The 14,008-nt window shown below is 59.0% G+C and overlaps 2 protein-coding genes across 2 annotated transcripts; both read right to left on the bottom strand.

Moving 5' to 3' along the window:
- Positions 1–31: 31 nt before the first annotated feature.
- Positions 32–2,038, bottom strand: LOC126034052 (adenylosuccinate synthetase isozyme 1-like). Its single transcript, XM_049791271.1, has 2 exons — positions 1,762–2,038; positions 32–851 (listed from the first exon to the last, which is right to left on the bottom strand). Exons 1-2 carry the CDS (start codon positions 1,969–1,971, stop codon positions 435–437), a joined length of 627 nt encoding a protein of 208 aa, XP_049647228.1. The 5' UTR covers positions 1,972–2,038; the 3' UTR covers positions 32–434.
- Positions 2,039–3,421: 1,383 nt separating this feature from the next.
- On the bottom strand, positions 3,422–12,818 carry HNRNPUL2 (heterogeneous nuclear ribonucleoprotein U like 2). The gene is made up of 14 exons (XM_049791225.1): positions 11,748–12,818; positions 9,573–9,702; positions 9,368–9,444; positions 8,986–9,125; positions 8,473–8,563; positions 8,277–8,389; positions 7,827–8,093; positions 7,603–7,725; positions 7,178–7,306; positions 6,838–7,006; positions 6,513–6,713; positions 6,179–6,255; positions 5,815–5,922; positions 3,422–5,680 (listed from the first exon to the last, which is right to left on the bottom strand). Exons 1-14 carry the CDS (start codon positions 12,391–12,393, stop codon positions 5,612–5,614), a joined length of 2,340 nt encoding a protein of 779 aa, XP_049647182.1. The 5' UTR covers positions 12,394–12,818; the 3' UTR covers positions 3,422–5,611.
- Between the last annotated feature and the right edge of the window lie 1,190 nt (positions 12,819–14,008).

Raw genomic sequence — 14,008 nt, forward strand, 5'->3', positions numbered from 1 at the left:
AGAAGAAGAAGAAGAGGAGGGGAGGAAGAAGAAGAAGAAGAAGAGGAGGGGAGGAAGAAGAAGAAGAAGAAGAGGAGGGGAGGAAGAAGAAGAAGAAGAAGAGGAGGGGAGGAAGAAGAAGAAGAAGAAGAGGAGGGGAGGAAGAAGAAGAAGAGGAGGAGGAGGGGAGGAAGAAGAAGAAGAAGAGGAGGAGGGGAGGAAGAAGAAGAAGAAGAGGAGGAGGGGAGGAAGAAGAAGAAGAAGAAGAAGAAGAGGGGAGGAAGAAGAAGAAGAAGAAGAGGGGAGGAAGAAGAAGAAGAAGAGGGGAGGAAGAAAGCGGCCCCCATGCTCACTGATTCTGAAGGACGTGGTCCTGTAGCTGATGGTGGAGGAAGAAGGAGAAGAAAGGAAGAAAAAGGAAGAGGAAGAAGGAGAAAAGGGGGGAAACAGAAGGCTCACCGATGAAGGAGGTGACCCTGTGGTTGATGGTGGAGGAAAAAAAGGAGAAAGGAAGGAGGAAGCAGAAGGGGAAGGAGGAAGAGAGCTGTGCTCACCAGGGAAGGAGATGGCCCTGTAGCTGATGGAGAAAGAAGAAGAAGAAAGGAGAAAGAAAAGAGGGAGAAGTGAAAGGAGGGGAAGCGGGATGGAGGAAGCGGGACGGGGGCCATGCTCACCAGTGAAGGAGATGACTCTGTGGTTGGTGATGGAGGAAGGAGGAGGAGGAAGGAGGGGAAGGGGGAAGTGGGAAGGAGGAAGGGGAAGCGCTCACCGATGAAGGAAATGGCACGGCGGTTGAGGACGCCGCTGGGCAGGAGGTGGAAGTCGTACTCCACCTGGTCGACCACCACCGTGTGCCCGGCGTTGTTCCCTCCCTGCGGGACGTGGCGGGGGGTTAGGGGGGGGCTGCACCCCCCCCAAACCCCCCTGTCCTCCCCCGGGGGTCCCCTAAATCCTGGGGGGGGGGGGGGGGCAGGTGGCCCCCCGGGTGCCCCAGCCCTTCCTGGGTGCCCCTCCCTGCCCCACATGGATCCCCAACCCCCCCCCCAGGAGCCCCCCCAGGAGCCCCATGGGCCCCCCCACCTCCCAGAACCTCCTACCCCCCGTAAATCCCCCCAAAGCCCCCCAAGGGCCCCATGACCCCCCCCTCAGACCAACACAGGGCCCACCCCAGGACCCCCCTCAGCCCCACAGAAACCCCCCAACAACCCCCAGCCCCCTGGGACCCCCCTCAGCCCCACAGAAACCCCCCAACAACCCCCAGCCCCCTGGGACCCCCCCTCAGCCCCACAGAAACCCCACAAACCCCCCTCAGCCCCATAGGACCCCCCCACCCCCCCAGCCCCATGGACCCCCACCTCAGCCCCACAGATCCCCCCAACACCCCCCCAGCCCCCTGGGACCCCCCCTCAACCCCACAGAAAACCCCAACCCCCCCTCAGCCCCATAGACCCCCCTCAGCCCCACAGACACCCCCCCCAAAACCCCCTTCAGCCCCATAGAAACCCCCAACTCCCCCCTCAGCCCCACAGGACCCCCCCACCACCACCCTCTCCAGACCCATGGGACTCCCCCCTCAGCCCCATAGATCCCCCTAAGCTCCCCTCTCAGCCCCACAGAACCCCCCAACCCCTCCCCTCAGCCCCATAGACCCCCCCAAGCTCCCCCTCAGCCCCACAGACACCCCCCCCAAAACCCCCTTCAGCCGCATAGAACCCCCCCAAACTCCTCCTCAGCCCCACAGACCCCCCTCAGCCCCACAGAACCCCCCCCTCGCCCCCCAACCTGGCAGCGGCAGACCAGGTCGGCGTCCATGGCGAGCAGATCCACCACCTTCCCCTTCCCCTCATCGCCCCACTGAGCCCCCAGCACCACCGTCAGGCGGTTCCCGGCCTCGGGCTCGCCCGTCGCCCTCGCCCGCTTCGCCCCGGGCCCGTCCCCGTCGCCGCCATCGCCGCCGCCGCCGTCCCCGTCCCGCCGCCCCGGGCCCGCCATGCCTCCCCCTTCCCCTCAACCAACATGGCGGCGCCCAGCGTGGCTTCAAGGCGCGCCGCTGCCTGGCGCCGCCATGATGTTCGCGCCTGCGCGGTGACGCGCCGGCGGCAACGCCGCTCCCTCCCTCCAAGATGGCGCCACCCTCTTCTCCTCCCCTCCCAAAATGGCGGCGCGGCCCGCCTCCAAAATGGCGGCGGGGGGGGAAACGGCAGCCCGCGGGGGGAACCGGGGGTCTCCCCGGTGTGTGTGGGGACACACACACGGGACAAATCCCCACACACTGCAGCGGGCACCCCACGGGGAGGACACGGCGACCCCCGCCGCCCCCGACCGCCGCGGCCGCCATGTCACTGGTGCCGGCAGCAAGATGGCGGCGCTGAACACAACCCCCCCCCCCCCCTTGTTGTCATGGCGACCGGGCCGAGGCTGGGGGGGCTCAGTCAGGCCCAGACCCCCAAACCAGCCCCAAGTCCCCCCCCAAATCGCCCCAAGTCCCCCCGAAAACCCGCCCCATCCCTCCAAAGCCTACGCCAGACCCCCAAACCTGCCCCAGGCCCCCAAAATCCCCCCAAACCTGCCCCACATCCCCCCCCAAGCCAGCCCAATCCCCCCAAAACCTGTCCCAATCCCCCTAAGCCAGCCCCCAGTCCCCCCCAGTCAACCCCAATCCCCCCCAAGTCACCCCAAATCCACCGCAATCCCCCCAAACCTGCCCACCCCCCCTAAACCAGACCCAACTCCACCTAAACCACCCAGATCCCCCCAAACCCACCCCAAAACCAGCTGGACCCCAAACGCACCCTATCACCCCCCAAAACCAGTCCCAGGTCCCCCAAACTACCCCTAAATCCATCCCTAGCCCCCCAAATCTGCCCCAATCTCCCCCAAACTACCCCCAAGCCCACCCAAACCAGCCCCAGCCTCCCCAAACCCACCCCGACCCCCCTAAAACCAGCCCCAATTCCCCCAAACCACACCAAATCTGCCCCAAGCCCCCCAAACTACCCCCAAGCCCCCCAAAATCCCTCCCAACCCACGTCCCCCCCAAATCCACTCCCATGTCCCCCAAACCTGCCCAAATCCCAACCCAGCTTGTCCCCCCCAAAATCCACTCCAATCCCCCAAACCAGCCCCAGTCCCCCCCAAATCCACCCCAATTCCCCCAAAATCCACCCCAATTCCCCAAACCAGCCCCAGTCCCCCCCCAAATCCACCCCAATTCCCCCAAAATCCACCCCAATTCCCCAAACCAGCCCCAGTCCCCCCCAAATCCACCCCAACCCACTTTGTCCCCCCCAAATCCACCCCAATTCCCCCAAAATCCACCCCAATCCCCAAAACCAGCCCCGATCCCCCTCAAACCCACCCAAATCTGCCCCAATCCCCCCCAAATCCACCCCAAGCCTCCCCCCCCCCCCCCCAAAAAAAAAAGAGCGAGCAGACCCTCGCCTCGAGTCAAGCGAATGGTTATTTATTCTAAAAATGGACACTACCGCCTACATGGCCGGAGCTGGGGGGTTCGGGGGGGATCGGGGTGGGGGGGTTACAGGTGCCAACAACCGGGGTACAGGGTGAAGGGCGAGAGCCGCCCCGCGCCCCCCAAAGAGGGGGGGGGCAGAGAAGGGACCCCCCATCCCCATTTCCCCCCCCTCCCCAGGCGGGTCATCATCTTTTTTTTTTTTTTTTAATCATCATTTTTGTTTGTGTGTAAAAGGGTTGGGGTTTTTTTTTTTTTTTTAATGTTTTTTAACCAAAAAAAAAAATAATACCCCCCCTCCAAAAAAAAAAACCACCAAAAAAAAAAAAAGCAGCTGAAAAATAAAAACCTGCAGGCGCTATGAGCTCTTGGTCACACTGACGCCGCGGCGGCAGTTCTAGTTTATCCCCAGAAACCAAAAACTGGAAAAAAAAAAAAAGCAAAACAAAAAACCAAAACAACCCCCCCAAAATTAATAAAAAAAAAATTTTTAATGATTAGAAGTGGGGGTTTTGGGGTTTGTTTTTCTTTTTTTTGTTCGTTTTTCTTTTATTTAAAAAGGACTCTATAGCTTCAAAAGTTGTTTGCTGCGGCAGCCTTCCCCCCTCCCGCGCTCTCTCCCTGCCTGTCTCATCCTCCCCCCCCCCCCCCCCCTTTTTTTTTTGGTTTTTAATTTTTCTGGGGTGGGTTTTTGATCACTGGCAGCCTCAAAGGGGCTTGTTTCAGTGTAAAAACAATGCAGATGGGCGGCGCTGGGGAGAGAATTAAAAAAAAACAACCAAAAAACCCCAAAAACATTAAGCCCCCAAACCCCCCCAAATCCACCCTGATTTCAAAAGCAGAAAAATGAAAAAAACCCCAACAAACAACAAAACAAACAAACAAAAAGCCCCAAAACCCAAAAATGTTTGAACTTCAAACATGGGGTGAGGGGTTGGGGATAATGACACCTCAACAGGGGAGGGGAAAAAAAAAAGAACAAAAAAAAAAATCAAAATGAAGGAAAAAAAAAGAAAAGCAAATTCTCCCCCAATTAATGCCTACTTGCAGCAGCACTCGGGCCGCTGCCCACCCTGCAGAGCCACCGGGGGCTCTTTTGGGGGGGGTGTCCCCAAGGGGGGGACAAAGCCCCCCCCCCCCCCCCGGTATCTCTAACGAGTGCCCACACTAACGAAGAGGCACCCGCGTTAACGAAGGGAAAAGTTCCTGCAGAAACCCTGAGAAATGCTCCTCCCGCTACGATGGGGGGGCCACACGGCAGCGACCGGTGCCCCCCCCGACCCCTCTCTCCTTTCCTGCGCTGCCCTTCTGCCAAAAATCATTAAAAGAATTTAAAAAATCCCACCCCAAACCAAAAAAAAAACAACCAAAAACAAAAACCAAAAACCAAAAACAACAAAAAGACGAGGTCCTGATTCCACTTCCAAGATTTTTCAGGACAATTTAATAACGAGCCGGGGGGGGGGGTTGAAAGCAAGCTGGGGGGGGGGGGGGGGGGGGGGGGGGGAGGGAGGCAGCGGGTGGGGGGGAGCAATTTTCAGCAGCTCCAGGCACCGGCAAAACTTCTCCAAAGAGCCCAGCGGTGGATTTGCCGGTTTTCACCCCAAATTAACCCCCCCATCTGATGAGTTTCTGTGCCTGCGCCCCCTCCCCCCAGGCTCCAACCCCCCCCCCTCACGCACGCCGCCCCTCGCCCCGACGAAGGATTTACCTGGAAGGAAATTAGACGTGAAGCGAAGGATTAGAGTCAACATTTTCAGATTTGCCTGTTCCCCCCCCCAAAATTTAAACCTCCCCCTGCACCTCCCCAGGGTGGAGGGGGGGGGGGTGTGTTTTAAAGATTTTTTTTTTTTTTGTGGGGGTGCCCCCCCCCCCTCCGCAGGGGCTCCTTCTCCTCCTCTCTCAGCGCTGTTGGATTACAAATCTCTACCTAAGTTTGAAATGTTTTATAGAATAAGACAATCTTTTTCAACAAACTTTAAAAAAAAAAATTTACAGGTTTTTTTTTTTTTTGTGGTTTTTTCGTTCTTCCCACCCACCCCCTTATTTTTTTTGTGTGTGTTTTTCTTTCCCCCCCCCCTCCCTCGCCCTCCCCACCAGCCCTGTTTCCATTGGTTGTGTTTTGGACACCTCCGCGGGTTCGGGGTGCGGACGGTTGGGGTTTCACCGGTACCCTTGGTAGCCGTAGTAGTTCCTGTAGTATCGGTCTCTGTCCTGGTAGTAGTTCTGCCACTAAAAATAAAAAAAAAACACAAACAAAAAACCCCCACATTTATTGGTTAAATCGGTATCTCGGGGAACACAAACCTCTGCCCTGCTGCAGCTTGCTCATAATTAAAGGTGAAAAAAACCAAAAAACTCGTTACCTCCCGGTTGTACTGCCTGTAGTAATCCCGGTATCTGTTGTAGTCGTAGTCGCGACCGTAAAATCTGTCGTAGTCGCCTCGGTAGCGGTCATAGAAGTTACGGTAACCCTGGGGGGGGGGGGGGGCAGAAAACAGAGCAAGGAGGGGGGGGGGTGTCACCGGGAGGGAAAGGCTGCACCCCTCTCCCATTTATTTTGGGTACCAATGTCCCTTCCCAGTTAAACCCAACAACCAGAACTGGGAGGAACCAGTGCTTCCCTTTTTGCCGCTGTGGATTCGCCCACCGCTCCCCATCCCTTTTTTCCCGCCCCAGTTTAGTGAGGGAATGAAATTGGGGTGAAATAAAGGCGGAATGGGGGCTCACCCCGCGGTTTCCAGGCTGTCCCCAGTACTGCTGCTGGCCGTAGACTCGATTGTCGTAACCTCGGCGCTGCCCGCCGACTGCCACAGGGAAAAAATAAAGAAAAATCAAACCAAACCGAAGGGTTGAGACAGTGCCAACGCTTGGGATATCCCCCCGCAAAAGGAAAAGTCTCCGGAATGGTGGAATCTCAACGCTCCAAATCCGTTTTGGGGAACAAAACTGCTGTTACCGTTGGAATTTGGGCAAGGAGGAAGATGCCAGGCGCAGACGGAACATGCCAAACCTGTGCCGGGATCTGCCCCCCCCGGCTCCCGTCTCCCCGTCGGAGCCTCACCGTATCCCTGACCGCGGTTGCGGTTCTGGCGGTTCCGTTTGTTGCGGTTATTGCGACGGTTCGCTCGTTTCTCCGAGGGGGGGAGCAGTTTTCTGGCCTCTTCCTTGTATTTGGTGACCAGGGGTTGAGCCTCCTCCTTCGTCAGCTCTCCGTAGATGACCTCATCTAGGTAATCATTTTTCTCCGGCAGCGAGTAATTAGCTGTAGCGGAAATCAAAGAGAAAAACTCCTTGATGAAGCTGCCGTCTCCTCCCCAAAAAAACCCGAGGCGAGGGCTCAGCAAACCCCTCGCCTGCTCGCTTTTCGCAGTTTCCAGCCATCCCACCTTTCATTTCCAACATCACCGACTCGGGGACATCCTCCCCTTCTGCCTCCTTCCTCAGCTCCAGCCTCTTCTTCCAATCTTCCTCGTTAGGAACGATGACAATCACCTTGCGGGCGAAACCCTTGAAGGCGAGGAGCTTCCGTCGCTGCCCCGAATTGTAGACGTTGCACTGAGGGAGGGGAGAGAAAGAAAGAAAAAGGGGAGAGAAAGAAAGAAAAAGGGGAGAGAAAGAAAGAAAAGAAGCATTAATGACGTTGAGCCCAAGGATGGATGGCGGGTAGGAGCCACCTGGGCACCGGTGATGTAAATTTGGGGGGGAACGCGGCGTTTCCGGGGGTACCTGGTCAAGAATGAAATTCCTTTTGGCTCTGGGAGCGATCTGAACCAGCTTGCTAAGGCACTGAGCAGCTTGCTGGATTAAAAGGTCTCTGCTCTTGGCGTCCAGCTCTTCCACCTCCGGACCCTTTGTCTGCCAGAAGAGAAGCCAGGGTGAGTGGGGAGAGGGCCTTTGAGCACCAAAAAGGTCTTCGGAGCACCCCCCGTCTAGCTCCGCTATCCCCATGCCGGCTTCTCCACTGTTAATTGCACTGGAAACGGATGCTGGAAAGAGCTTCACCACCCAGAGGGGGAAACCTCCGGCAGAGAGAAGGAAAAAATCCCACCCCAGGACCCCCCCCCCCCCAAAACCCCCATCCCGGCGTCATCCTGCCGGTGCCAAATCCAGGCAAGCCGTCCCTGGCCCAGGAAGAGCGAAGTGGCGCTCACCCTCATTTGGTGGAGGACAGTTTCTGTTCCCAAGATGTTGTATCGTTTTTCCCGGTTCTCCTGGGTGTGTTTTTGGGCCCACTGGGTCTTCCCTGAACCTGGCAGCCCGACCATCAACAGCACCTGGAGAGAGCGGGAAGAAGGAGGAATAACCAGAGATGAGAGGGGAATGGCTCCACAATTCCTGCACGATGGAGGGCTTGGGCAGGGGGCAGACGTCTCACCTCACACTCCTCTGTGGTTTTTGGGGGGAGCGGGGTACGGACCCGGTCCTCTACGGGGACGGCGTGAATGAAAACGTAATCCTCAGGAACGGGGAAGAAAGGCTCTTCCTTTTGGCCGAAGTTGAGCTCCACCACGCAGTTTTTGCAGAGGACGTGGGGCAGGAGGGCTCTGTCGGCGAGGGATTCCTTGCTGATCTGAAAAGCCGTCCCCACCTCCTCCCCGTTTTTGGAGAAGGAAAGCTCCACCAGCTCCTCGCCCTCGAAGTTCTGCGCCGCAAAGAACACCAGCGTTGGGAAAACTCCTTTTTGTCTTTTCCTGCTATACCTCTTGTTTTCCCCCCACCTGCTTACATTCACCCTTTTTTCCCCCCTTCGTCTCCCCAAAATCTCTCTCCCCACACCGATTTTTTACCGGCAGAGCGGCCACCGACGTCGCTCTCCCATGCTTACCGCAAAGCAGCCGATGACATCGTTCTCCCCAAAGGTTTGGCCAAACTCCTCAAACTGCCCGTTTTCCACTTTCAGCCCTCGTCCGTCGTAGCCGTAAGAAAACTCATCCTCCCCTACAGCACGACAAACCCTCGTTATGACGTTAACGACGGCAGCGGCCAGGTGATGGTGTTTTGGGATGGGGAAGCAGCATTACCTAGCTGCGAGTGAGAGAAATCCACGGACCATCCCACGCGGAAGAGGGGGATCTCCGGGCTGCCCTCTTTCACCGGCAGATACTGTGTCACCTGTGCGAGTTGGAGAGAAGACAGGGCGGGGGGGAGGGGGGCAAAAAATCAGGGCAAAATCATGATACGAGCCGAGAAATCCAGCCGGAATGGAGGTTTTTAAACCCATTTCACAGAAAACAAGTGGTTTGCCACAGAGAAAAAGCATTTAACTGGCTGGAAAAGCCCTCGCATAGTGTTTGCCCTTGCCTCAAATTTAAGAAGGGGCTTCCCCCAAGGCACAAGAACCCCCAGTAATGGCCCTGGCATTGCTCCCACCACGGTTTTATCTCCGTGTTTTATCCGGCCCTGTGCTCCTTGTTTCAAGAATCCGCCCCGCCCTCGTATTCCTGTTTCCCCCAAATTCCACAGGTTCGAGCGCCCTGACACCCCTTCCAGTGCCGGAGAGCCGAGAAAAGCTCCTGCCGTCATCCCTCCCTCACCTTTGCCTCAAAGCAGATTTTCCCCTTGGTTACTCCATGAGTGCTCCGGGCTCCAGACCAGAGAGAAGGAAACTTCTCAAAGAAGAGAGGTTGGCCCCCGTAACGGTCTTTGCTGGCTTTGAAGTGAAGATCAGAAGTATCTGACGAGGACAAACACAGAAAAAAAGAACCGTTGGTGCTCGACCACAGCCCGTGAAAAGGTGGACGGACCGCAATGACGTCAAGCAGGCGGCTGGGGGAAGCCATCGCGTCAGCTTCTCCGAACTTCTGAACCAGGCAGCGGCTCTGAAGACAATGCGAAGTCTAAAAGACACCACACCCCCACCGGCAACACCTCAAATCCCCCCAGATAACGCCAGCGGCTCATGATCGGCGTACGTACAGGTGTCCAGGATGACGACGGTTTCATCGTCTTCTCCTTCTCTCGGTTCCTCTTCCGGCGGCGGCGGAGACTTGGATCTGCGCAAGCAAGCGAAAAAATATAAGCGAGAAGGCCGCGAGCGAGGAAAGAGTGGCCAGAGGGATGGAAGGAGTCGATTATCCGACTCTGGAGGAGAGGAGGGGGGAAGGATTTGCCCCCAACTCACCGGCTGTTATAAGCCTCCTCACGGAATTCGTAGTAAGCCCGGCCGTGCTCGTCTTTTTCGTCGCGTTGTCTCTTGACGCCTCTTCGCTCTCCATCGGAGCCAGTGGGTTTGGATTTGTCGTCCTCATCGGCTGCAGGAGACGGCAGGAAAAAAACGAACACACACACACCAAACCATCACTATGTTTACTGAAAGGGGGAAAACTCACAAAATTCAAGACCAGAGTTTGGTATTTTCCGCCTTCTGGGAGCCAAGCACATCCACGAGGCGCCTCCGGCCTCACGGCTTCTACAAAACCCAAATTATTTTGCTTTAAAAAGGGGTCGAAGCAAGCGTGCTGGCAAAGATCAGGAGTTTGTAATGGTCTCTCATCCCCTGAGCCTCTTGTTTTTGTACAGACGATGCTTCAAATGAACTGTCCTCGTTATCTTCCCCTCTCTCTCCCGCGCCTCGGCAGAGCTCCACGTGTCGGATGCGGCACGTGACGCCACATAAACACGCGTTCCTCAGGAGAAGGCGAATCCCCAACCCCCTGGAGATGTGTTTTAAAGCCGTTTTAAAGCCTCGGAGATGGCAGCCCCCGTCAGTAACGCAGACTAGAAACCACCGCTACCTTTAATAAAAACGCAACCCCAAATAAATAAACACTCCACTCGGATTTTCATCAAGCAGGATAAAAGTTGGGGTCAATGTCCACTGGTTAATTAATAACAGTAAAACCAAAACCACTACGAGGGCAAAGAACTAATTAGGTGCTCGCTGGTAAGAGTCCAGCCTTCACCTGCGAGTCCTCCCCCAGAAAAGTAAAACCTTTCCATTCTTGTGTTATTCAACAAAAAAAAAGAAAACACCACCACCCAAACTTGTAAAAATGCCCGTAAAATCTGCGTTTCCTTTTGTTCCCAAGACCTGAAAGCAGAGACTTTTTCCCTAACGATAATTTTAGCTAATAAAACCAGTAACAACTCTAGTGTTTTTCCGGTAACGCTTTCGCTTCAGCCCTGCCGAAATCACGCCGGCAAGTCAATTCTGCAGCCGCACGTAGGCGTCCCCAGCTCTGCCACCACCAAAAATCTTTCAAAAAGGGATTTTCTTCCCCTCCCTAGACCAACAGATGATAAAAAGCGAGCGGGCGCACAGAGAAGAGAGGTCACGCCGCGCTTTCAAAGCAAATACTTTCATTTACTGGCCACCTCCAATGCTTCTCAACAACCCCGACCAGAGGCAAGCAATTAGAATAAATTAATTTTCTACAAACACGCGCCTCCGGTAAACTCCCACCTGAACTTTTTCCTGCCTATTGTCAGAAAAGGGTTTCTAAAAAGCTGGGGTTTTGGTTTTTTTTTTGTTTATCCCCCCAGTAACACTGCTCAGAAGACAAAACCGTTTCTTATTTGCACCCCGATGCACCGAAAACCGGCAGCGAGGAGGAGGAAACCCGCTTTCCACTCAACGTTCCATTTTACTGCTTCCGAGGGGACGCTGATAAAGAATAGAACCCGAAAATCTTGGAGCAGGAAGAGCCGAGAGCAACATTCCTGCTCTGGACACCCCCCTCCCCCCCAAAACCAAGGTGAGGGGCTCTGGACAGCCCTCAGTGCGGTGGGAGACGTCCGGGAAGAGGGAAAAGAGCTCGGGGACCAGAGATAACCCGAATTTAGGGGGAGCCGGACGGGAGTTAAATGGGTGGGGGGCAGCTGCGTGCGAGGAGGGAGGTGACCGCAGCCGAGAACAAAGCGGGGAGTTAACGTGGTGCTGGCGGGAGATTTTGGGGGGAGACCCGGGTGGGGGGGGTGAGAGGTGGCCATATGGTCTGGGTGGGGGGTTTTTTTTGGGTGGGGTGGGCAAAGGAGAGAAGCAGGCGAGGGCTGGAAGGTGCCAGGTAGGGGATAACGCCGGGGCAAGGTTTCAGGCAGCTCGGGAGGCTGGGATGGGCAGGAGAGGCCGGCAGGCAGGGGGTGAAGCCCACCCGTTGGGTTTGGGGGGAGACCCTCAGAGAAATCAAACGGGAGGACAACGGGGGGGTCCCGGCCACGCTGGAGGCAGAGAGCCGCCGACAGAGCCCAGGCTGGGGGGGGGGGGGGGCTCCGGCCCGGGGGTAAAGGGGGAGGAGGCAGGAGAGAGACCCCTGCCCGGTTTTGGGGGTGTGTGCGGGGGTTCCCTCCCGGTGCTCACCGGCCTGGGCGCCTTCCTCCTTGGCCTCGGCGGCGGCTGCCTCGTCCCCGCTGGGTCCTTCCTCCTGCGGCCTCTCAGCTCCGTTCACGCCGCCGCCTTCGGGACCTTCGGCTTTGGGCTCCGGCTCGGGTTCCGCCACCGGTTGCTCCTGCTGCTGCTGCGGTGGCGGCTGCTGCTGCTGCTCCTCCACGGCGGCGGCCTCCTCCACCGCCACCGCCGCCTCTTCCTCCTCCTCCTCCTCCTCCGGGGGGCCGGGCTGGGCCGCCTCCGCCTCGTCGGGGGCCGCCGCCGCCGCCGCTACTCCCGCCGTGGCGACGGCCGCCTCCTCCTCATCGGCCAGCAAGGCTTCCTCGTCTTCCTCCTCCTCCTCCTCCTCCTCTTCTTCCTCCTCCTCCTCCTCTTCCTCCTCCTCCTCCTCGCCGCCACCGCCGTGGTGATGCGCGGCGGGGCCACCGGTTGGCCCCGCTTCTCCGGTACAGGCCCCGGGCCCTGTCGGGCCTCCTTCCTCGGGCCCGGCCGCCAACATCTCGGCGTCCAGGGCTTCCTGCAGCCGCTGCGCCAGCTCCACCTTCAGGCCGCGGGAATCCAGGCCGCGACGGCCCAGCTCGGCCCGTAGCTCGGTCACCTTCAGCCGCTTCACGTCCATGGCGACGGCGGGGCGGGTTGGGGAGAGGGAAAAGGGAAAGGGGGGGGGAAAGGGAAGGGGGGGGGGAAGGGAAGGAGGGGAAGCGGAAGCGAGGGCGAGCGTGAGGCGGCGGCGGCGGCGCCGAGGCCTGAACGGCGGCGGCGGTCGGGCCTAGGCCCCGGGGGTGGGGAAGGGAAAGGAGCAGGGAAGGGAGCGGGGGGGGGAAAGGGGGAAGGGGAAGGGGAAGGGGGGGGAAGGAAAAGGCGGGGCCTACGGAAAAGGCCGCGGAGGCCGGAGAGGGTTAAGGAAGAGCGGCAGGCCCCTGCCCTCCCCGCTGCGCTGCCCTCCCCGCGATCCCGCCCGCTCCTCTCTGTCTCTCTCCGTCTCTCCTCCGCCCTCGCCGGACCTGCGCACCGACCCCCGCCCCCCCCCCCCCGGGCCGACACCCGCCGCCGCCGCCGCCGCCGCCTCACGACGCCCCCGGACGCGGCGCCGCGCATGCGCCGAAGCGCCGCCCCCCCCTCGCGACGGCCACCGCGCATGCGCGCTGCCGCCCAGCGCCGCCCGCCGCGCAGGCGCGCCGCCCGCCTCTGCCCCCCCTCCTCCTCCCGCCTCCCTCCTCCCCGCCCCCTCCGCGCGGGCACGGCGCAGGCGCGGGGCGGGGCGGCGCAGGCGCGGGGGCGCCGAGGGAGGCGGGCGCATGCGCGCTGCGGTCTTCCCCCCCTTCCTCCGCCCCTCGCGGCCTGCCCCACCTACGTGCGCAACGGTCCCTGCGAGCGGCGGGGTACGCCCCCCCCGCCCCTCCCGCTTCCCCGCGCCTATTTTCTCATTGGTCCCGCCGCGCCCTATCCGAAGGCGGCGAGGGCACGGCGGGCCGCATTCTAGCCTAGCGACGGGGAAAGCTGCTTTCCTATTGGCCGGGGGAGACCCGAGCGCTCTCCTGGCTCGTTTTCCCGCCCGCCGCGCAGCGGCGGCCATTTTGTTTGGGGGCCTGAAGAGGGGAGAGCGGGGGCTGCGGGAACCCCGGTACACAGCGCGAGGTTTAAACAGATTTGGGTGTTGGGGTTTTTTTTCTTTTTGAATGGGGAGTGAGCGGTGGAGGGAGGTGCAGGCAGAGCCAGGGAAGAGGCGCTGAGGTGGTGACGGGGAAATAAAGGGAAGCAACCCCCCAAAAAAACCCCAACCAAATAAACCCCACGCCCGATGCCGGCGCAGGGACTCGAGGTTCCTGACGAGAAAGCGAGCCGCAGCCTCCCCCGGGGAGAGGCAGCCATCTTGTCGCGGGGATGGCGGGGACTGGGAACCGAGCGCCGGAAAGCGCCGCACGGAGCTCGATTAGCATAGCCACGCCCTCAAACGGGCTCTATTTGCATAACTCCGCCCACAAATCGCATCTCGGGGAGCGACATTTACATGCTCCGCCCCTTGCAAGGCCTTCGCCCCGCCCCCCGGGGCCACCGCGGTGGGGGGGGGGGGGCACAGCCAGCCCGAAAAAAAAGCCCAACAATAAATTTGTGCCGGTTTTCCCCCAAAAAACCGCCGCGACGCCCAGCCGGGGCAGCGGCGGAAAGGCGCATTTCGGAGGGACGCCGTCCGTTCCCAGAATCTCCTCAGGCGGACGCCATCTTCCCTCGGG

Source organism: Accipiter gentilis, chromosome 33 (assembly GCF_929443795.1).
Source record: "Accipiter gentilis chromosome 33, bAccGen1.1, whole genome shotgun sequence".
Classification (NCBI taxonomy): domain Eukaryota; kingdom Metazoa; phylum Chordata; class Aves; order Accipitriformes; family Accipitridae; genus Astur; species Astur gentilis.

Excerpts from the sequence above, each read along its gene's own strand:
- HNRNPUL2 (XM_049791225.1), bottom strand. The coding sequence starts at position 12,393 with ATGGACGTGAAGCGGCTGAAGGTGACCGAGCTACGGGCCGAGCTGGGC. Across the intron at positions 9,126-9,367 it reads CGTCGTCATCCTGGACACCT|ATACTTCTGATCTTCACTTC; the intron begins GTACGTACGCCG and ends TGTCCTCGTCAG. Across the intron at positions 7,007-7,177 it reads GGAATTTCATTCTTGACCAG|TGCAACGTCTACAATTCGGG; the intron begins GTACCCCCGGAA and ends CCCCTCCCTCAG.
- LOC126034052 (XM_049791271.1), bottom strand. The coding sequence starts at position 1,971 with ATGGCGGGCCCGGGGCGGCGGGACGGGGACGGCGGCGGCGGCGATGGC. Across the intron at positions 852-1,761 it reads ACCTGGTCTGCCGCTGCCAG|GGAGGGAACAACGCCGGGCA; the intron begins GTTGGGGGGCGA and ends CACGTCCCGCAG.